This window comes from Pyrgilauda ruficollis, unplaced genomic scaffold, assembly GCF_017590135.1.
Source record: "Pyrgilauda ruficollis isolate IOZ18807 unplaced genomic scaffold, ASM1759013v1 scaffold8, whole genome shotgun sequence".
In the NCBI taxonomy this organism is placed as follows: domain Eukaryota; kingdom Metazoa; phylum Chordata; class Aves; order Passeriformes; family Passeridae; genus Pyrgilauda; species Pyrgilauda ruficollis.
In genome coordinates, this window is record NW_024529932.1 from 7,602,428 (window position 1) to 7,626,138 (window position 23,711).

The window sequence follows — 23,711 nt, forward strand, 5'->3', positions numbered from 1 at the left end:
GCGGAAGGGGCCGGGCGCGGCGCTGGCTGGCGGAGTTTCCGCGCCTTCGCCTGGGTGGCGGGGCGGCCGGCTGCGCTCGGGGAGCTGCGCCCGCCCGTGCCCCGCTCCGCCTCGGGCCATGCTGCTGCCGTCCGACGTGGCCCGGCTGGTGCTGGGTGAGTGAGCCGGGAGGGACGGAGGGATGCACGGGTGAGGCGCGGACCACCGGCCGCGCCGGGAGGGCTCTGCCGGGCATTGTCAGCCGCCCGAGGCGCGGCGGGACGCAGCCGGCTTCGCCCTTGACCCTCGGCAGCGCCTCTTGGTCCCCCAGGCTGGGATTGTCACTGCCGGGGTTTATACCGGGCAGTCCCTGGGCTGGCCCCCGCCGCTCTCCGGCCCGGCCTCTGCCGGGGAGCGAACGCAGCTCGCTCCTGAGGGATTCGGGTGCTGAGGGACCAGGCCGCTCCCCGGCCGTGCCTTGGGCTCGGCTTCTTCAGGAGTGCAAGGAAACGTGGTGGTCTCCACGCTGCTGAGCTGCTCGGAGCTGCTGAGCGGTCCTTAAACAGTTCCTGATCACAGGAGGAGTCCAAGGGTGACCTGAAATCCCAGGGAAGGCTGCGTTAAGGGTCAGATAGTTTTTCTTTCCGGCCGTGTTTTGCTCACTTTTGAGGGTGCACTAAAAGTTCAGGCGTGATCAGAATCTGTGGAAAGCACAGCATAAGTGTGTACAGTATGCTGGCAGCAGACAGTGAATTTTTAAAATTACTTAATGCTTTGGATTATTTAGGTGCTGCCAAAGGTGAGAGCAAATCGATGGTAAGCAAAAATATGACCCACATATTTCAGTCCCACACATAGTAAGTGCCTGTTGGCACAGGTTGCCAAGATTTCCTGGCAGCTTGCCCTGTGAGATTCAGTTTTCAGTTGTTCACAGTTTTTTAAAATTCAATGCCATTGAGTCTCTTCTTCAGTGTTCCCCCAGCACAATTTACTTTTAAATACTACCTGACATGCTACTTGCTATTGTCTTGAGAAAAAAAGGCTAGTAAGAGATGCAGTTTTTTAATTACTGTGAAGTAACAGGATTTTTAGAAGCTCCGTGGACTGTAAAAGAATTGAAGAAGATTTGAATTCATACAAGTGAGATCTCTCATTGCACTCTTCCAAACAAGGCTGGGGAAGTTACAAGTTTCCAGGTAGAATGCTTATCTGTGTTCTTACCTGAGACTTGCAGACGGAGTACACAACCTTGGCAACATCCTGTGTGCTGAGAATGATCCACCCTATCTTGTGTCTGTTGTGGTGTGGAGCATGCATCATGCCTGGAGAACCTCTGAGCAACCTAAGGTTGTAGAACAGGATATTCCTTGTAACCATTTCTGTTCTCTAATAGGGATTCCTCTTCTGTGAGGCATCTCTGAATTTCAGTGGGTAAACAGAGTTCCCAGTGCAGCTCTTCCATCTTTCTCCCCCAACCCCCCCCCAAAATCTTTCTGGTGGTATGAAGGTTGGTGAATATTTGTTAAAGAAACAAAACAGAAATGATAAGCTGAGCTCACGAACAGGAAAATGCATAAGAACATTTATCTTTTCCTAATTTGAAGAGTGAATGTATACTATGAGCAAGACATTTCTTAAGGTAGGACAAAATACTGAATAATTTCCGCACGTTCAAAACATATGTCACCATTTGTGCCTTTAATTTGATTTTGGCAACCTTAGGGACCACATAGTCTTCTGTCATTATACAGTGTGTGCACAAGCACTTTGGGCCAGCTGCACAGGCATTTTTAGCCTTTGGAATGCTTTATTACCAGGAAATTGGTGTATGTAAAACGTGCCCGTATGCAAGCATTCAGTCATCCCTTGTGATACTGTAGTAGTAGGTTCAAGAAAGAAAAATTGCAACTTTTTGTGTAAGTGTTCAGGTAAGTTTGGCTGTAAAAGCAGTCATACCAGCACAGATCAGAGCTCCACTGAGCCTAATACCCCAACTTCCAGCCTGGACAACAGTGAGATATGATCGTGTTTACCAGAAATACACATTCAGCCACTTGTGGCTTGAGGTTTTTCTAGAAAAAATGTAATTGAAAAATTAAATAGGATATTCCTTTCCTTTCCACAGGCACTAATGTTTTCTGTCAGATAGGCCTGTTCATACATTGTGATTAAATTCACAGTGGTTATTCCCAGGCTGTGTTTAACTTTCAAGTTTGCCTACTTGTTGAAGACTTGAACAAGGCTTGCGTGTTGGAAATACGATTTGCTTTCTTCATCTATACTCAGATCTGCTGAAAGATAAATTTGTTTTCATTTAAACTTAAAGGGCACATTTTTCTGCAGGCATTCATGAACTGAGGTGGACCATTTTGGGAGTCCATTGAAACAGATAATGTATATATATCCTGCATAACTAGGCACATGTTTTGTCTTATCCTTAAAACATTCCATGCTGAGCTCTGCTATGAGCGAGAAAGAAGAAATGTTCTCTTTCTGGTTCTTTGTTCTAGAATCCTTCATCCATTTCTATCTTTTAGTGTTTAAGGTGTTTGAAGATTAAAGCAGGGTAAAAAGTTTGATTAAAGAAGAATGTATTTGATGAGGAATGCAATTTTGGAAAAGAAAACTTTATCAGTACGTTTTCTGTGACAGTAACTACTGAGTGTAGGGAGCACAATATGCATCTAGTACATCTATCCTAAATGAAAGTTACTGTACAGATTACTTTTCTGTTATTAATATTTTCTGTGACGGTAACTACTGAGTCTTAGAGTGTAGAGAGCACAATATGCATCTAGTACATCTATCGTAAATGAAAGTTACTGTACAGATTACTTTTCTGTTATTAATTTTTGTACAATGCCAATATTTTTAATAAATCTTATCCACTGTTGCAGCAGCTGTACAGGTTTTACCTATTTTAAAACAGTACAATGTGTGGAGAATTACTCTTACATAGCAATGCATTTTATTAACAAAATATTGTAGATTTCCATTGAAGTATCAAATAGGGTGGTTCAGCCCATATAAGAGTTTGTTTGTTAGCCTTCTGAACTGAGAACTTTTTATTTTCTTGTGTGTACTAAAGAGAAACCAAAATTTGTTCATATTGCCTCGCTTCCAGTCTTGAATACTTTGTAAATACAGTGGAATTCAAATCTATATTTTTGATACCTATTGAGCAGAAGTAATTAATGAAATAGCAAAATTTTCCATCTGATTTGTTGCAGGCTATTTGCAACAGGAAAATCTTCAAGCTACCTGCCATCAGTTCATTCTGGAAAGCTCAGATTTGAAAGAATATGCGGAGCACTGCACAGAAGATGGTTTTATTCCAGCCTGCTTGCTGGTGAGTTTGTATTTGAAAGCAGGAAGCTACATTGTCTTGCATCCATGGAAAACAATATTGGGGATTTCTCAGTTTAACGATTAATTCTCAAATGTTGCTTAAAATGTTTGCTATTTGATTTGTTTGGTGTTTTTTCATCCTGTGATATTAGCAGTTATTTGGTTTCTAGTATTTAAGCTTACTAAGAAACATTTTTAAGTGTGAAACACTTAAACAATTTAAGTGTGAAGTATGCAAATTGAATTTGCAAATTGGTTTCAGCATATTATGCTTAGTCTGCATTACAGCTCTGAGGTTGATTTACGGAAGGGTGTTGTCACACGGGTTTTATTAATTTTAGGGCTGTTTTTTTAATTTACTGAAGATCACTTTCCTGTTCTAGACATGGCAGCCAATAATATTCCATTTCAGGTACATTGGTAAACATTTAGGTAAGGCACCTCAGATTTATCCAAGTCTACCAAATTATTGACAGAAACTGTGCTCAGCCTCCTCTTTGTTCAGTATCATCTGCATTGTTCTGGGTGAAAGGGGGAATTTTGGGTTGCATAAATAGTGTGCAGACACATCTGTAGGTGCATGTGTAGAGCTCTAGAGCATAATTAGATAGTTTACATTTTTAACAAATATACAGAATGGAATTTTTACTATACTGTGCAAATTACAGGGTTTAGGTATTGCTGTGTATCAAACTGTTAGTGTTTACGTGTGTGTCCTCTTCATGTTTTCTGTTTCATTCTTCCAGTATATCAGTTAATTTTGTTGTCTGGGATTTTGCCCACAGTATTCAAAACTAGTGGCAGTTTTCAAAACTAGTGGAAGTTTTTTTTGAGGTCCAAGGTGCACCTTCTTGATCCACCTTTCCAAAACAAACTATTGAATTTATTTTATTTACAAGTGTTCAGTCATCTGTACTTCGGTGGTAGGGAGTTGAGAACCAAGCTATGGCCAGCAAAAATTAGAAAACCTAAATGTAGGTAGGTTATCCAGATTAATAAATCTTTTTTATAAAAATCATCCTTTTCTCAGTAGAAATGTTTTTCCTATTATTCACATAAAAGTGATATCATAGTGTCTAAGACAAAATTCTTACTTCAGCTCAAATACTTGTAATAAAGGGCCATATTTGTCATGTCTTCTAGAGTTCCCACTAGTAAACGAGAGAGGAAGGTACAGGATAGTGGTAACTTTGAAATTTTTGTTATCTTTGTGTCACCTAAAATAACAGGACAAGTAAACATGATAAGAAGGTTAATTATGTGTGACTGTTAAAAATTTTGCTTCAGACAGAGGTTCCTTCACATTTGCATCTTAGTGCATGTTGTTTTCCAACATGATGCATACCCATTAGTCTGTTACTGCTCATCAGTAACAGGCTAATGAATATCATGCTGTTGATCATCTAATTTTCGTGGTTTTATTCCATAATAAAAAAGGTGAGTGAAGGTCAGAGAGCTCTAACTACCAGTGTTGTGCCTTGAGGTAGAGCACTTCACATTTTGGGTACGTGAGAGGATTTTGTTCCATTGATTGCTCTCTGCCAAGTACAGTCCCTTGTACTGAGGGTCAGCATGGTGTAGACTGCTAAAGAGCTCCTTAACTATGATGCGATACAGCAGATGAAGCAGAAGTTATTAGTGAAGATTCTAAGATCAGTTGGTTTTTTTTCCAGTCGCTGTGTGGAAAAAACTTGACAACTATTCTTAACGAATATGTAGCCATGAAAACAAAAGGTAAGCCTTCAGAATGAGGTGTTGTTTTATTTTTATTTATCTGTGGTGAACTCCTTGAGGGAGAGGTGGATGGTCTTAGACTAATCCCCCATTTAGGCTACAATTTGAAGGCTACCATGCTACACAGCCAACAGCCATGACATCTAGTGAGCAAAAGTAATTGATTATGTTAGTTTGCATATGCCAGCATATATTTTCACTTCAAATGTGAGCATTTTTATATCTCAGAAGCATGGAGATGTAATAAAATGTGCAAAATTTATGGATTTCTGCTTGTGAAATTATCCTGTTTATTGTTTATACTGTCAGTGGTGGGGAGGATGCAACAAAATGTGAGAAAAATGAAATGCTGTGTCAGGGGAAGTTCAAATTGGATCTTAGGAAAGTGTTCTTCACTGAGAGGGTGGTCAGTCACTGGAACAGGCTACTCAGGGTCATGGCACTGAGCCCTGTCAGAGTTCAAGGAGAATCTGGACAATGCTTTTAGTCACATGGTTTGGAGTTAGGTAGCCCAGTGAGGGGCAGGGAGTTGGCCTCAATGATCCTTACGGATCCCTTCCAACCTAAGGTATTCTATGATTCCATTAATTAATCAGGAATCCTATGGTATGAAATATTTCTTGTCTTGTTTTTAAGACTAACTAAAAAAGTTTCAGAACTACTTAATATTTTGTATTAATACTGTAGACATAGCTAGAGTATTTGCTATTTTTGAAATTAGTTATCACTCTTCCGAATGTTGCCAAATCTTACAGTAGGTTTTTGATATCTATTGTATGATCATATTTTAATGGTGCTTGGTATTAAAAATCATACATGGAACATTTCTGAACATTTTTTTCCTTTCACACTAGGTTTGACAGAAATGGTAACTAAGACACAGACGTACTTCCTTCAAAATGCTTTGTACTTGGCATCTTGAAAAACTTAGTAAATTGAACTGTTTACTTATCTTTTCCATCACACTTTTAATGTTCTGTGCTTCAAAAAGACCAAATGTTTTTATGTGTTTGGGTAATGTCATAAAATAAACTATTACTATTAAAGGCCTGTCTGCCAGGTTTATGATTTTCAAAGGCACAAAAGTCACTTGGGAGTATGAATACCATTTCCAGAAGTGAGCTGGGGGGCGGGTTAGCATGGGTTAGGTTAGCATGTGTTTGCTGAGGAGTTAACACCATGTGCAAATTCCACCAAGAATTACAGTTGTTAGTTCAGTTTCATCAAGGCTTCTAAACCAGGACTGTATCCATATAAATTAAAATTCTTTAAATTAGGAGTTAGTGCTCTCTAATTAATAGACTGTTAAAAGGCAACTAGGCACCTAGAGTTAGATGAAGTCTGAAACACTCCATAATAATTATTTTGCTTGTGATTTTACTTTTCTCTCAGCATATATCTGTTTTGGACATCAATTTCTTTTTATGGTTCATTTTAGAAACAACAAATGAAGTTCCAGCAATGATGTCATCTCTGTGGAAAAAATTAGACTATACACTTTCTCAGATCAGGTAATGTAGTTTTGAAATCAAGAAAGTAATATTTCATTCTAAGAGTGAGTCCCTATGTTGACCAACTTACCTTATCATTGTATGAGAATGGTTTAGCTCTCTGTTTCCTTTGCAAGACAGTGAAAAAGATGGATCTGTTAGAGTTGATAGTTGAGCAGACATTTAAAGATTTTAAGGAGGGGCTAGTAAATAAGGAGGGCATTAGTGTGAGCACGTAGGCTTCCTATAATAAAGCAATACACTGTGACTCATTTAGAATCTGATACCTTTGTGGTTACTTGGTCAAAAATGAAACAGTAAGCTTCACTTGAAGGATCTGTGACAATTGTTGGAAAGAACGAAAAGAGCAATGTAGCTGAGTACTTACATTATGCTCCATTCATTTCTGTCACTTGCTTTATTTTTCAGGAGCATGCAGAATTCAGATTTCAGATTTTCTTCTAACCAGAGGAGTAAGTAACTGAGTCGATTCCATGGGATCAGTAGGTTTTATATTAAAATTACCAGTTTTGGCTAAAATAGGGGCCTTATGCAGCCATCAGTAATGCATGTCTGTTGTCTTCAGTGTGGTCAGTGGATTACTGTAATGATCAGGAAAGGAAAATAAACAAAGCTGAGCTTTTTGCAAGGGGCATAAATTTTCTATCATAGCATTTTCTCTGCTAAAAAACTTTTTTGGAAGTTTACATGGTTAAGAGGTTTAAAAACTGCTGCTTCACTCCTGAATCTGCTGACTTAATTTGTGGTTCATAGATGAACTAAAACGTAGCCGGTGTAATTATAATGCAGGTGGATTTCTGTAACGGGAACATAAAAACATATTACAGTCTTGTAGCATTTGTTATATATACAAATATATATCCAATCAAAATACAAAAACATACTTGTTGTATCTAAAGGTGTTTCTTTCATTACAAAAGCTGAAAATGAGCTACCAAGACTTGGTTTACTTAAAAATAAGTTTTTCTTTGTAGTATTTTTACTGTATAAGAAAAGAGAGTGTGAGATACAGATAGTGATTGTTCCCAGATTTGAGATTCACTAGATTGGGTGGTGTTCCATTGTTTAAATATTTCAAACAGATTTTGTGTGAATATCAGCAATTTTTTTAAAATTCCCTTATCGTGTGTTTTCATCTTGTCTTTATTTCCAGTACGTACAAGAAGTGGAATTGTGGAAATGAAGAGGCAGAGAATGCTTCAGCAGTCAGCCTCTGCAAACTCAGGACTGTTGTCAGTAGCCCATCAGTCAGTGCAACAGAATTCCTCTTCTTCTGTTGTACCTCCTCAAGTAATTCACAAAACAATAAATCAAAGCATCCCACAGACAAGACTGAGTACACTGTTTGTGAACCAGTCACAAGCTCAAGAAAATAAGATCAACAGTAAGTTGCAAAAATTTTTAAACGTTATTTTTCTGTGAAAAATCTGTGGCTATCAATGGAAGTTTTTTAAAATCAGGGCTAATCATCTTCCACCAAAAAGTTCCAGAAAATTCATGCTTTGTTCCCCAGCTCTCCAGATTGGTTAAGGTGATTAAAAGAAAATAAGTGCCCAGAAGAGAGATGGCTCTTGCATACTTGCTTGCCAATGTGAGTTCAGAGATCAGAAGTGGATTAGTTTGTGGTTATTCTGTTCTGGGTTCTCACCCTCACTCAAACAATTTGTTTCATCAGATAGGGATGATCCACATTAAGGGGATGTCTATTTCAGGATATGTTTAAAAGGACTGTCCTCATTTCCATGGTACTACCAAATTCTTTTGTATGACTTTCCAGGAATTGATTGGAACATGGTAAGCAATGTGTAGATCTCGTAGTGCTTTAACAATGTCACTTGAAAAGGTATTAGAATCATGACTTCTATTTTTTTTTGTTTGTTTGTTTGCTTCCCTCTATAAAGCAGGAGGTCTCATACACATTCAAGTTCCAACATCACAAGAACGAAAACTTCATTCAAACTTGCTTTCTCCAGGAAGGCGAAAAAGGTGAACGGGAATGTGGGTTTGATTTGTGGTGGTTTTTTTGTTTGTTTGTTTTGTTTTGTTTTGTTTTATTAAATTGTTTAGAAATTAGACAGTATTCTAACCTTTAGTGTAAATTTACTTCAATGGTGGAGTGTTTCAAATGCAAGATCTGCTGAGGGGGGCCAGTGTTTTATGTTTCACAAAGGAAAGGGAAGTCAAAGAGCTTAACAGTAGACTGATAGGACTCATGTTTCTGTGTGTACACTTGGTCTTTACTCAACTGTTAGACTTAGGCAAATAATCTTAGAGCTGAGACTTGGTATTCCTTCCAAAATGTGCTTTTCAATTATGAAAATTCTTAATTGATAAAAATGTGCATGTAACTTTGTAAAACTACTGATTTGAATAAATTTTGTCAGAAAAATATTAATATTTGCACTAGAAGTTGTATGAAAAACTTCTCTTACACTAGTTTTGCATATTTTATTCTCTGATTCAAATGTCCATTTTTCCCCAAATCTTTCCTAATCTGTCTTGATTTTTTTAAATGTAATTTTAGTGCCCCTGCTTATTGATGTTTTCAGAAAAGCCTACACTGTCTCCTATAAAACACTATTTTTCCTGTTTTCTTATTTGAGAATAAGTGCTCCATGAGAAGTCTTTGTTTTCAGTGGTAATGCCCAAATCTGATGGTGAGTTGCAGTTAATTAGGATCCATTAACTGGTACCACCAGTTAGAGTAACATGTAGTGGAGGGGCAGTAGATGCTGAATAGTGAGCATGGAATTCAGTTTGCCATTGAGCTGTTTACCTACAATCTCTAAATTTATAACTTCTGTAAAGCAGACACAATAGATGCATAAGAGATAACAAAACAGGTACCAGCTTTTACTACATCTTCAATATGTAGTTAATTTTCTGGTGATTAAGGTCTTTTGTTTGCTAAAAAGAAAGAGAAGCACTTGATTTACTCACCATTAGGTCTACTGTTTGCAATTTTCTCATAAACTGTGTCATAAATTTCCTGGAATGTTTCAGTGACTCTCAGAAGAGGAAAGGTGTTGCAACATCTGGACCTCTTTCAGCAGCTAGAAGTTCTCAAGACTCTGAAGAAGCAGTAGTAGAAAAAGAAAGTGAGCCCCTAGAAGAATTAATTGATGGTAACTTCCCAGTGAGTATATGCCTACAGAAGGTATTTACACTTAAGAAACAAAGTCAAACTCAAGAGAACTAGTCTTTAACATGTACTTCCTCCTTGTTTTTACAGAAATTACCTTTAGAAGATAAATGTATTGGTTTGTATTTGAACTAGCTCTTGTGTGTACTAAATTCATAAGGTTGACATGGCTACGTCGAGTTTTGTTTTTCTCGGTTTATTTACTTTGCTAAGATACCTGTAGGCTGTCAGAACACAGTAATTCTTCAGAGAAACCAGAAGGCACAATAAGCCCTGCTGTACTTTAGGAGAGTAGAAGTACAGGAATGTTTTGGGTTGATTTTCATAGCAATGTAGTGCAGTCACAGATGACTCTCTGTTATAAAAGTCTTCTCTCTTTGGATTGATTTTTTAATTATTTTTTACTGGTTAGTCAGAAATTCATGCTCCTTTTCTAGTGATGTTAAAAATAGAAACCTGACCACTTCAAAACTGTTTTCCAGCAACTGGTTATTGAAAATGCCAGAGAAAAAATCTTGAGCAACAAATCTCTTCAGGAGAAGCTCGCTGAAAACATTAACAAAATCCTGGGGAGGTAATAAAAGGAACCTTTAAACTTAATATGTATTCTTATTTTATTTATTTTTGAGTTTTGAACTAATGATGTACGTGTTGCAGCGATGGCAGTGTTGCTCAGGCCCCTAAACAGACAGACAGTGGTCCCACAGAACAGGAGACTTCTATTGATGAAATCCTTGGACTTCAGGTAGGTGTAGATTGCCCTGTTCACATTGGTTTTGGGACCAGGCACGTGAGAGTGATGGAACTATGCTGAACCTCTGACATCTGAGAATATTCTCTCCTCTTCCTATCCTTTGTTTTTTGTTTCTGTTTGCCAGCACAGCTGAGCCTCCCTGATGCTCCCCTCTGTGCAGGGGCAGCTCCACAGCTTCCCTTGCAGAGGTGTGACCTCTGACCTCGTGTGGTGCAGGGCAGGTTCGAGCAGCTGAGCTGGCAGAGCAGTGGCATTCTGCGGGAGCTCACTTTGTGCCAGTTTAGCATTCTGAATTCATTCCCAGTGCCTGTCCAAGGCAGCATTAGCATGCAGCCGGGTTGAAGCCAAGGGAGTGGGATTGCTTCTGGCAGTAATTAGCTGGTAGCCCTACACTCAGACTGGGCTTAAGAACTCTGTCCCAGGCACCAGCTGCCTGCTTCTCCCTTAATTTTTCATATCAGTAATTGGCTACCAGCTTCTGACTGGGGATATAATCAATAGCCTTAGAGAAGAAAAAAAGTATTTAAAATACCTTGCTGTCTCCAAATACATTTAATCTGATCTGATTTTGTGATTTGCTCCAAGATAAGCATGCATCATTTAGTGCAGCAAGAGCAATTATTTTTGGAGCCTAAATAATGATGCTTTTTCTTCAAATTTATTATTTTCTTGCTTTTGGAGGAAATGTGTGCTCTGCTTCTACAAACTCAATATAATTACAGTGTTCTCCCTTCATTTTTCTGAAAGTCTCCAGCTGGCAATCACAGAATTAAAAAGGACTTATAATGAGGGAAATTTTACAGCCTGCATGAGAAAGACAGGAGAGTAGAGGCAGTTTCCTGTTTATGAAGTAGCGGTGTCTGCTATTCTTCTGTTGCTTGGTGATTTTAGGTCGGTTGTTGTCAAAATACAGAGCTAAAAAGCTGTATTCCATTCTTCTGAGCAGAAATAAAGCAGCTTCTTGGTTTGGTTGGAGTTGCTGAGACAAAATCAAGGATATAACATGGAATATCCACACTTAAAGGTGGAGATAGATAGCAAAAAAGGTGGAGATATATATCAAAGGTTGGAGATTGCTTAGAGGGTCTCCAGAAAGGCAGGAGAAACTTTGTATTTAATCGGTTGAGTATGTACCGGATACTCATTTTATTCCTGGGCTGCCACAGAACAAGAATCAGGAGCCTTCCCGCACTGTCCCATGTAGCCATGCTTTCCAAAATGCCTTCCACAATGAAGCAGTTGGAGGCTATATTATAGAACATGTAATGAGTATATGAAATAAAACTTCCATTTACCTAGTGTTGGCTTCTAGATATATAGAATATTCAAACCGAAGAAATGAGGATTAATTTGGGGATTTTTTTTACCAGTAGTTTCCTTGTACAGGCTCAGCATCCATACCACAAAAGCGTAAGCTGGTGCATAAGCTTCCAGTGTAGCCTGAGATTTAGTCTTCCTTTTTGGTTAGTGCTGGCCATTATGTGGAGAATACTCCAGTACACACGTGGTGGGGGTGATGTCTGACAGACACATTTGGGTTTTGGAGAACCTTATTTCTTCAACTTCAATCACTAAGATTTTTTAAATTTGTGGCAGAAATGTTCCCAGCATTAGTCTTTTTGTTTCTGTGCTGAGCAGAAATAATAGAACTAAAAACAGTCAGAAAAGAATACACTTCTTGTCTATTTTTCTTTTTAGGTTATGGAAGTAACTAACAGTTCTGTATATCGTGTCTTTGCTCAGGGTGAAATTCATATGTCAGAAGAGGCTATCCAGGACATTCTGGAGCAGACAGAGTCAGATCCAGCTTTCCAGGCTCTGTTTGACTGGTTTGATTACGGTAGGCTACATTGTACTCAGTTATACCCTTACTGTAAAGCATCCTGAATGATGAGCTTTCCCAAGCATTGCTTGACAAAGCAAAAGAATTCAGCAGGCCTCTTGCAAGGGAAATGACATTGGTATGCCTTAATACAGAATTAGATTCTTAGATACATTTATATACAGCTATAAAATACAGCATTTTTCTGTGGCTGATATTCTGGGTTTGTGCTGGCTCAGTGATTGTTTTATTGCTGTTATTTTAGACATTCCAGCTCTGAAGGATGATAGTTTATACTTGTTTGCTGTTGTAAAATATTCAGGGGTATCCTCACATGAACTATAAGGAGATCTTTACATTGTGGTCCATTTAAAAGGTAGTGATGACATGCATGTAGAAAATCACATATTTAACCATTCTTCATGCTTTATTTTGAAAATAGGAAAGAGCAAGGTAAACAAGAACCTACCTGCTGGTATTTCTGGTCGGAGTGGAGTAGAGAATGAAATCCTGGTGGCTGAGGATAGCCTGGAAACATTTGGAAGTTCTTTAGGAACAGAAGAAACTAACAGATGTACGTGGGGTTTTTTTCCTCTAAAATTTCTCTGTTAACTTTTCATTATGAAAATATTTTCAGACAATTTGTACATTGTAGAATTTTATTTTTTCACTGGTAATATCCCTGTGGACATTTACATTGCGTGAACATACAGATACACCTGGCCTGTTACAAAGTTTCAATCTATTAAATTTAACAGTAGTCCCATCAGTGTACTTTAAAATTGTACTTGATAAGCTCCTTAATGCAAGCAGACTGTCAATAAATGGATACCTTGCAGTATCCATTGGGGAGCACATAAAGAGAATATTTTACATCTAACCATATTAATCTTTTATCTCTATTCTGTAATATATCTGTTAATTAATACACAAAAAGAGTCTTACTCTGGACAAAGGGAATGTTAGTCTGTCTCCACCATTCTTAAAAATAGTCCATGAGTAGCAGGTATTTAGTGAAAGTATATGAGAAGTAGAGCCAAGAGGTTTTTATCATGAGATAGATTTTGTGCTTCTGGAAATCTGATGTAGTGACCAGAGATATTTACATGTTATGTGTGTACTTAGTAGTGTACAAATTGATTTTCCAGATTATCTAGCGTACCTACATTTTTTATATATATTCCCCTCAACTTGAATGTAAGGATGAGTAATATTATTGCCACTTAGTTTAATGGGAAATAGTTTTCCATTGAACTGATAGGTATTTCTTAAATGCTCTTAAAAGGATCATCTGTTCTCATAATTATGGAACTGGTTAATTCTGTCTTTTACAGGTGATAATTCTACAGAACCACTATCCTGTAAAGGCTTTCAGTTAGGAGAAGCATCATGTGCCTTGAAGACCAGCATTAATGATGATGATATGGCTCAGAAGAATCCAGCCAGTGAAGAGCTGCATGGAAACTGTAGACCAAAGAAGCAGACTGAAGTACTTACAGCCATTACCCCTGAACATATTAGAGAGCTTGAAATTGCTTTTGACTCAGTGTCTGATTTGACTGAACCTAACAAGAGACCAAGTTCTGATAACAAGTGTAACGAACAGTGTGCAGATACTTACATTACAAAAGAGTCGTCTACATTAGTATCTGAAAGGGAGAGTGCTATGGAAATTGAAAAAGGCCCACAAAATGATAGTTCTCAAAGTAGTCCTAATTTAGAATATGTTCATTCTGGTACTCCACAGATTCCTTTGATTTCAGTGGCAGAGGATACTATAGCTGGTGAAAACAAAACTGATTCAGGAAGTAAATGTCCATTGTCACCAGATACATCACTGTCTGAAAAAAGACATCCTGGAAGCCCTTCTGATGGGAGCCCTGGCCATAGTGCTCTGCTGAGAAAAAGCATCTCATCCATTTCTAGCCCATTGGCAGAGGCAGGAAAAGAGCAGACTGTAACCAGTGATCCAGCTGCCTTGCGTGGTGTTTCACAGGAGAGCTCCAGCCACCCCTCCAACCATCAGGACCAGAGCACACAGGCAGACTGTGCTGCGGGATCTGCAGTGGACATCACAGATCTTGACAAAACAGAGTTGCAGCTTGAAGTTGTTGATACTTCTAACAAAACTTACTCAAATGATCAGCATACACTTGATAAGCCTTGTAAGAACGACTTTAACCTCCCTTCAGAACTGCCAAACACAGAAGGTACACAAGGAGAGATGCAAGAACCTTCATCTTCTACAAAAGTAGACACTGATAATTTATATTTCTCGTCCGGTAATAATGCATGTACAGACATTTCTGTAGTATCCACTGAAAACAATCTTACTACCTCTGAAATATGTCACTCTCCTCTCCCTGAAACTGCATCCTCAGCAGAGGAGTCAGGTACTGAGGCCAAAAGTATAAGCAGTGTATCTTCCAGTAGTCAACCGATGGATGTTGATCCTTCTAATATAATGTCCCTCAAGATCATCATCAGTGATGATCCGTTTATTGCATCAGACACAGAGCTAAATAATGCTGTTTCCAGCATCACAGGAGAAAATTTGCCTACTATAATATTGTCATCTCCAGCCAAATCCCCAACCAAAACTGCAGGCCTGCCCAAATGTCTGACTTCAGAAGACACAGAAAAAAATGTGGATTCAGCTCTGGCAGAGCAGAATCTTCTTGTGCTTAGACCTAAGGATCCTGTGGTCACCTCGGTTAACACTGCGACTGAAGACTGCGCTGGTTTTTCAGTTGCAAGTTCAACTCATCTTTCCAATGAAGGGGGATTTATACAGTTGATGCCAGCCACAAGCACAGCTTTTGGGAACTCAAGCAACCTTTACATAGCCACGTGTATGACTGATCCAGCAACCTTGGGTGCAGCTGTAACACCATCAAATGTAGTTGTATTGCCTGGCAGTTCTATGCCACTGGCCTCCCAAGCTCCGGCTGTACAACAGTTGCGGACTCCTCCCAGATCCAGCAATACATTTCCAGCAAACCAGACTGTCTCCCCAAACTTCCCACAGGGTAATCTCATTATTAGGAAATTACTGTAAAGGTGGTGTTTACATGGTGGTCTTGTTATTTTTGTTTGTCCCCTAAGTGCATTAAAAGTAAACAATTTTTAAACTGCATTGTCTGCCACTTGAAACTATCCAACAGTTACTTTTTTTTTAGTATATTAGTTGCTAGCAGAAATGAAATAAAACTGCAAGCAGTCATTGATCAGGCTGCTTTGAATAAAAAAAGCCTCGTATTTCAGAAGCTTAACTGATATAATTTTAGCAGCATTAGATGTAGGAAGCATATTTTGATTTACACTGGAAAGGATTCCATTACTTTGGCTAAATAAAACAGGTTTTTATTTTAATAAGATTCCTGTTACAAATGGAATGCTTTGTGTTATAGGTATCCATATTTCGTGTAGATAACTGGGTAGATGTATCTAGTCCTTCCCAAATCACTTCCTCGGTTTTGTTTCATATATCAAAACCTAGTCTGCATTAGAAGTACATTTAAGTAAATATGAAAGTATAACATTATTTCTTTCCATGATTTAAAATCCGTACAAGCATTTTTATTACTACAGCAATAAAAACTTTGAGTGCTTTTTGAAGTGAAAAAAACAGCTATAAACCAGCTGTAATCACCACATTTAGATTTCTTTCACCACATTTAGATTTCTTTCAAAAACTATGAACTTTTTTGCAGTTACCTTTGAATTTCTGTGTGTAGTCATTTCATTGAGGTCAGAGACCAGTACGTGCAAGGTCTTAGGGTGACAGCCTTTTCTGCCATTAGGATTTCTTTATGCAACTCTGACCTTCAATGCTTCTGTCATAGAGAGAGGAACAGTTTCCTTTCACTTTTGAAAATATTCTTCCACTTTTCAATTAATGTGCTAGGATAGTTTCCATATTTTCTAGTTCCCATATATCTGGCAGTTAAATAAGATACTTAATGTTACATTTACTGGTTTTTATAAATCACTTTAAATTAAAGGTTAAATGTTGAGATTTATCATGCTTTATTTGGAGCTACCTCTTAAAAAGGAAAACAGACTTTAACTAAGGAATTCCTTATAAACTAAAAACAAAACTGGTGCTTACCCTTTTTTCTAGTAGTGAACTATAGCAAAGGACAGAAGTTTTTCTAAAAATCCGGAGCTTTTCTTGCCATACATAATTTTAAGAAGCTTTTCTTTTAACTGAAGTATTTTTAGTTTCTGTACAATCTAAACACTTTGGTATTTTTTAGGTTCTGCCATTATAATTGCATCTCCAGTGCAGCCAGTTTTGCAAGGAATGGTGGGAATGATACCTCTCTCCGTAGTAGGACAGAATGGAAATACGTTCTCAGCACCTGCCTGCCAGGTAGCACATCACAAATAAAGATTTTCAGGATTAAAGCTGCAGTGATAAGAAGTACTTTGGTAAAATGTAATAGAATATTTTGATTTTTTCAAGGTTCTTCACATGCCTGTGGCTAATCCAGTGTGCAACGGAAGTGTCCCAAAGCTTCCCATCCCTCCCAAATCACAGAAGATTCCTGGAGCAAGAAACAGGAATACTACAGGTGCCTGCCTTGCGTTCTTGAGAGGTGCAGAAGAAAAGCAGAGGGTTCTAAGTCAGTTCCAAGTAAAAAAAGTTTTATAAAAATATCTCTGCTTCTATTCCTGGCAGCTGCTGGGCTGTCTCGAGAGAGGTCTGTACCTGCAGTTAGTGACTCCTGTTAGGTCACTTTACAAACAACTTCCAGCGTATAACATAATTCCAGCTTTTGCATCAAGCTTATTACCAAAATGTAATGTTTCAAGGCTCTCAGGCAGTTTTAAAAGTTTACTTTTCTTTATGTTTCTGGTTATTTTTCATCTTGTTGGTTTTAAGTAGTTTACTCCTGCCATTGGAACCAAGCCACATAGTAAGGAAGATATAAGAAGAGTCAGCAGTTCTAAAAATTTATTAAGGAAGAATATTTATTAGAAGTGTTGCATGTTTATATAAAAAATGCACTCTGCTGTCTGTTTTCCTTTTGCCCTTTCAGGCATATGCTTCTGTATATTCTTTTCATTGAGACCTTGCTTTAAATTGTTAATTGTGACAAGACTGGAGTTATGTTCCTATCTCAGTGTTGGAAAGGAGTAAAGAAAAATAATTGAAAATAGAAACATTGAATTATAAGGACATCTTGTGCTTTAGCCTATCTGCCTTTTTAAAAAAGACTAGGTTTGCACATAAAAATGAAAATAAAATGAAATTTCAAATTAAGATAAAAGCTCGGATTGTGTAGTAGCTTGCATTCTGGTTTGGTGATGGATAGCTGAAAGTTCCTTCTACCTGGAAATCCCCACTGTGCATTTTTAAGTTCAGGACAGTTTGTTTTGTCTTGCCAGGGCTGTGTATTATCTAAGTGTAGACAGCAAGCTTCTCCTTTGTTCTTAGTTGGGGACGTTTACTAGTCTACTAATTAGTAAAGTTTAAAGTTATGAAATACTGCAGTGTTTGCTGCTGGGTTTTGCTATATTGGTTCTCTGTCAGGTGAAATGTCATTGTACTAAAACTGTGAAATTATTTACCTGTTATTCATTAATACTTCATCTATTGTTCCAGGAAAACTGGTACCAAATGTAGCTGAGCCTTTGAACCATGCAAATCCACGGACACAGAGGTCAGTAGTGCTAAGTATTGAAACTGGCTTTCTTTTTCCTGTTGTGAATTTCTTCATCCAGTACTGGTGAAGAGAGGAGCTTTTTTTAGTAGCAGCATAAGCAGTACCCCCTTTCCTGCTGCCTGTCTGCTAGGAGTATTGATACAGATGTGTGCTGGGACTGCTGCAGCCTGTGCTAGAATTGTCTTGTCACTGTTATTGTGTTAATTTTGTATGGCTTTGTCTTCATTGTCTCCTGTCTCAATTGTTTGAGTGGAGTCTAAGCTAGGGGAATTGCCTGTTACATTTACTGTGAGGTTTAAACGACTAAAACCTTTGTTTTTTTCTTTTCACATGAGTGGCACCCATGGTTTTGTAGTGTAGTCTCACTCCCTTTACCATTTTCTGACCCAGATCCAGCAGAGTTTATTAGATTGGGTTCTGCATCTGTGTTCCAGCTGTGTAGATTAGAACTCTGCTTGGTCATTTAAATAGTGAGAACTGAGTGCAGAGATGGTGAGGACAAGAGCATGCTAACTTTGTTGATGAGCATAACTAAATTTCTTGGGGTAGGTACTACTTTTCTGTTGGGCAAATGAGAGAAAGAAGCAAGACTGCAATAGTAACTCTCCTCACCATTAATGGACTTCTGAAAGAAAAGGATGTTGGAATGAGCAAAAGAGTGTAGGAGGAGATCAGAAGTTCAGTTTAAATATAAGAGGTGAAATACTTTTAAAAGTATGTGCTTAGTTTTTAAAGTATGTGCTAGGGTTTTTTTAATTGGAAAACTAGCACATACTTTAAAAAAAAACTACCCATTTAGAGCTCACTTAAAATGTTGGAAAAGTGGAGACAAAACAGGACCATTAAAGTCAACCTATTAAAAAATCCCAACCATACATCAAGTTATACCATATACAGGCACACAAAAAGTACTGATTTTTTTAAAAAACACAGAAGCAAGATCTTGGATAATACCACTTCGGTAATTCAGCTTTCTGTTATCTTTAATTGATCTCTAGATGTACGTTCAGCTTTCTGTTATCTTTAATTGATCTCTAGATGTATGTTTTGCGTAGCAAAGACAGCAATCTTCCCTGCAAAGACGTGTAATTTCTTTCTTACCCTTTCTACCCTCTGTCTCATCTCAAATTTCATGGAAGTAAAACAAACTGCTACCACTCAGACCTTTTCTGCCATTTCAGAGGTACCAAAGTTGGCATCCCAAAACCTTGACTTTTGCTCTTAGAAATCATAGAGGCTTATGTGCAGGGAGAGAGCCATACAGGCATAGATGCGTGATGCCAAAGGTTCTCTTGGAAATGCAGCATAAGCCAGGAAGAGGGCACAGACAGAACAGTGGTATGAGCTGACAGAGCAGGAGCATTTTTCTTTCCACAGTGCAGTGGTGGCTTTTTCACAGGATGGGGCTGGTTGTCAGGTGGAGACCACGCCCCAGGGAGTTTGGATGCTCTTGTCCAGATGCCCACTGTTCTCTTGCTCAGTGTCCCACCATGCACAGCAAGTGCATAGCAAGAGTACAAGGCACACATGTGATTACATTGTCCAGTATATTCTGGCAGTCTCTTAGGAATTTCAGCTCCAAGATTCCAGAGCCGTAAGTAGTATTCTGGGATGGACTGTCCTGTCACTCAGTTTCTTTTTGAAGTCAAGTAAGCTACCAGCATCCACAAATATCCCAAGGTAAAGAAGTTCCCAGGTTTAGTTATGTATACTGTCCAGACCTCCTTGTGTTGTGTTTTGAACCTAACAGCAGTGTTATTTCATGCCCTTAGTTTTTTTACTGGAAGGTGCAGCAGATGGTGTCCTTTTTGTGAGCTTTCTTCAGAGCCCTGTTGCATTTCCCCTCAGTGATGTCTCTTCCCAGGCTGAAGAGCCCCAGCCTACCTAATTGTTCAGTGTACAGACTGTTTCTTACCTTTTTGCCAAGAAAGCCTTCTCTGAGCTTTCTGCAGTTGTCATTCCTTACTCTTGGTCTTTATGTGTTGATAAAATACTTGTATTTAGGATGGAGAGAGCTTTTTAGAGGGATGCGTGGGGACTTCCAGCCAGCTGAAATTAACTTACCTAGTAAGAATAAACATTAAATGTTTTCATCTTGTTTTCAGGGCTGGAAATTATGACAAGCTTACCAGTGCAGAACCAGGAAAGAAAGTGGAAGAGAATTTACCTGTTGCACCAGCAGAGAGCACAAGCTCAAATTCAAGACAGAGTGAGAGTCACAGGAGAGTGCTTTGCTTTGATAACGTCCTACCCGCTCCAGGAGGAAGCACCCAAATTCAGGCTCCTAAGAGTTCATCCCAGAAAGAAAGAAATGAAAGCCCTTTATTTGCTGTTGACTCTGCATCCTCCTCTGCTAAGGCACAGGTACCAAAGAGAGACAAAGACAAAACATTGCCCAGAATTCTGTGTAGGCCAGAAGTCAGTAGCAACAGAGGCACATCTGCAAAGGAGGCACAGCCCGAGCGGAAGGTGGCAACCGCAGGGCTTTCATTAGATCCCTTCCACAAGACAACAGCAAACAAGGAAAATGAGCTACGAAGGGATACTGATGAAAAGCAGAAGAACCAGGACACCGCCAAACTCTCAAACGGCCAACAGAGCGTTGCCTTATGGAATGAGAAGACAGTTGCTTCGGTACAAGAGCTGAACAAAAAGCAGGGGTCGCTGTCAAACGGGGCTGGCAGCGGCAAATCGTCGGTGTCTGTGTCTTTGTCCTCGAAGGAGCCGAAGCGAGAACCTGCTAAAGCTTCCGGCCAAGGCCTCGGCCTGTCCAGCCCGTTCGGAAAACAGTGTGTGGAGATGCTGCAGGACATTCAGTGGCAAAGCCCCGCCGGGAAGACCGTGGAGAACGGAGAGCTGCCGGTGCCCCGGACGCCGTCTGGCGTTGGGGACAGGCACGCGGATGACACCACGGACAGCGTCCGCACGCCGACCTGCCGGCGCTTCTCCGAGGACAGCACCACGCCCCGCATCATGGTGCCCCCCGCCACGCCCGACCTGCCCGCCTGCAGCCCCGCCAGCGAGACGGGCAGCGAGAACAGCGTCAGCATGGCCGCACACACCCTCATGATCCTGTCGCGGGCGGCCATCGCAAGGACTAGCACTGCAACCCCCCTCAAGGACAACACCCAGCAGTTCAGGGCTTTGAGGAGCACCGTGAAGAAAAGGAAATTGGAGGACTTAAATGAGGGGGAGAGAAATTCCCGTTCTGCAAACAGAAAAGAGCTTCAGAGCTCTCCAACACCATCCAAAAAAAAGAAAATCAAGGCAAGTACAAACATTTACTTTTTCTAATGAATATTCGAAATATGTATTAGGTATCTCTGTGTATACTGTCTGTAATGGAATGGTTCAGAGATGCTAGTGCAAAATTCCTGATACCCTATTTAGATTAGCCAGTTTTCCAACTTTGCCTCTTGAGTGTACTCTGAACTAAGCTTTCTTAAGATTGTTTTAGTCTTCAGATACATATGAGTAACTCCTACTCACTCTCTAGATAGGCACCAATGACAATTACATTATTTCTCCTACAACTGAATGAGTTCCTAAATTCCAAGTTTTTGGGTGGAATGTAAGAATTAAGCCAAACTCAAAGCAGGCCTTACCAGAATTCAGGCTGCTCTTGCATCCTTGTTTAGTACCGTTAGTGAAACTCCCAGTCTCTGTAGCATGCAGCACTGCAGCACTGTGCCTTTGACTTGAGGATTTAAAGGCAAGTAGCCAAGGTGTAAGACACAAAAAGGTGTCTTTGGATGTACATAACCAAAAAGGAGTATAACTTTGTCATTCCCATACTTAGTTTTAGCATGCTCCAGAAACACTGAGACTGGAAAATGCTCAATTCCATGGAGCAGGGCACATGGCAGTGTCTGAGTTCTGGGGCAGATTTGTGCAGGAACAGAGAAAAGGTGGATGGAAGGATGAGGAAGAAAAAAATGCTTGCAGACTCTTCAGTTCCCCCAGGTTCTTTGTATTTAACGCAGTTGTTATTTTCCTCTCCTACAGAAAAAGAAGCTCCCAAATTCTTTTCCAGCAGGAATGGATGTGGACAAGTTCTTGTTGTCTTTGCATTACGATGAATGAACAGAAAGAAGTTGAAGTGAGGCCATCTGAAGCTCAGTGGAGCACTGCTGAGGTTTTGCATGGGAAGAGAAGTTAACTCTAAAGGGCAGGTTGCACTTTCAGTGCACTGAAGTTTCACTTTATAGCAAAGTCGTGCTGATTCTGAAGCAGGTTGCAAAGTGTAAATATCATTGAGTTGGTATATGTTTATTTTTGAAAAAGCACTTGCATAATTATAGAGCCATTTAAATTGCAAAACTGTAAATTTGTGTAAATGAAATGTAAGAAAGATTGTACATTTCCTGTTAGACCACGTTGTCTGTGTTCTGCTGCTTTCTCTACTTCCCTTTGAAGCGCTCAGCCAGTCTGTGAAAAGGTGGTGTTTGTCACTCACCACTCCAAGATGGGGCAGCTACCTTGGCCACTTCTCATTGTTTTGTTTACTCTGAAAGGGACTTAAATATTCAGCTCTAACTGGCTTGTGCTCACAATTTCTTGTTTCTTAACTGTCAAGCCCATGTTGTAAGGCTTTGAACGAAATAACAAAAATACCAATAGCTGAACATAAGGCCAGTAAAACTTTAAAAAGCATTTCTCATCTGGTGGAGCTTTTCCCAGCCACTCATTCCAACAAGAACTTTAATTTGGACAGGCCTTCTCTGTTTACAGTATTTGCTGCTGAATGTCATTCAAATGCAAAAGCTGTTTTTAAGCAACATATTTTTATGTGGTGTCATGACTCAGTACGAACACTTAACTGAAGCAACAGCTAAACAAGAATGACAGTGTGTTCTAATGCAAAAGCCAATTCCCTCACCTTTCATTTGTACTGCTGAGAAGTTACACTATCTAACTCTTAAATTTTTAGCCAGGCATGGTAAAATTTGCATCTGATTTTTCTGTTTAACATAGAGGTTGTCATAGCTGTTATATAAACTCTCTCCAAAAGGGGTGCAGGAGGAGCTCAGCCTACATTTTGCTGAATGAGCACACCTTGCTCCAAAACTACAGAATTTTCTTTACTGGTATTTCTTCTTGTTCTCAAATTGTTGACATCTTCAAAAAAAAATTTGCAAGTTTTCTTGTAAGAGATCTGTACAGCAACAGGGCAATGTTTCAGATACAATACAAGGATTCCTAAGGAACCAAGATTATGCAGTAGATGTTTATATTAAACCCATCCAGTAACTGAATACTGCATAGCATTTACAGCTTGAATAAATATTTTTGTTTTAATAAAAAGTTGTGTGTCTTGCTTAATGTTTTTAAGTCCACTAAGGAGCTTTGCAGATACTGAATAGAAAAGTCCTGTTGGTCAGTGGTTTTTGAAGACAAAGAGTCCAATATTAAAGACTAAGTTCTAACACCAATTGTCAGAGGGACTAGGGCAGGCAAGCACAAAAAATTGTGCTAACCATAAAATGCTTGATAGTGATGGTGACACTTAAAATCAATTTGTTGTTTGAGACCGAAGGTAACTCTTGCCTGGGCCATCCACTACCCACCATAATGTTTCAGGCACTCTGGTTCTAATGAAGATGTGAATTATCCACTCACTTTCATAGGAAAAAAAGTATCTTCAGTACCAAGCTGCTGTCATACTGCAAATAATTTTTAGGAGAAAACAACCATTTCCAGTAGCAGCACTATGTGAGTTACCAAGAGAATTCTTTTTCAAGGGCCTTTA

General features: G+C 39.3%; 1 protein-coding gene across 2 annotated transcripts; it reads left to right on the forward strand.

The window, feature by feature from the left end:
* Window positions 1-18: 18 nt before the first annotated feature.
* LOC121364161 (protein NPAT) lies at window positions 19-23,266 on the forward strand. 2 transcript variants are annotated; one of them, XM_041487190.1, is made up of 18 exons: window positions 19-155; window positions 3,210-3,328; window positions 5,001-5,061; window positions 6,500-6,572; window positions 6,981-7,024; window positions 7,726-7,956; window positions 8,474-8,558; window positions 9,576-9,708; window positions 10,197-10,288; window positions 10,372-10,459; window positions 12,212-12,308; window positions 12,733-12,864; window positions 13,625-15,319; window positions 16,550-16,665; window positions 16,759-16,867; window positions 17,902-17,959; window positions 20,068-21,229; window positions 21,968-23,266. In XM_041487190.1, exons 1-18 carry the CDS (start codon window positions 119-121, stop codon window positions 22,043-22,045), a joined length of 4,410 nt encoding a protein of 1,469 aa, XP_041343124.1. In that variant the 5' UTR covers window positions 19-118; the 3' UTR covers window positions 22,046-23,266. The 2 variants fall into 2 exon arrangements, with proteins under 2 accessions (XP_041343124.1, XP_041343125.1); XM_041487191.1 differs by having other exon boundaries at window positions 8,477-8,558.
* The last annotated feature ends 445 nt before the right edge of the window (window positions 23,267-23,711 follow it).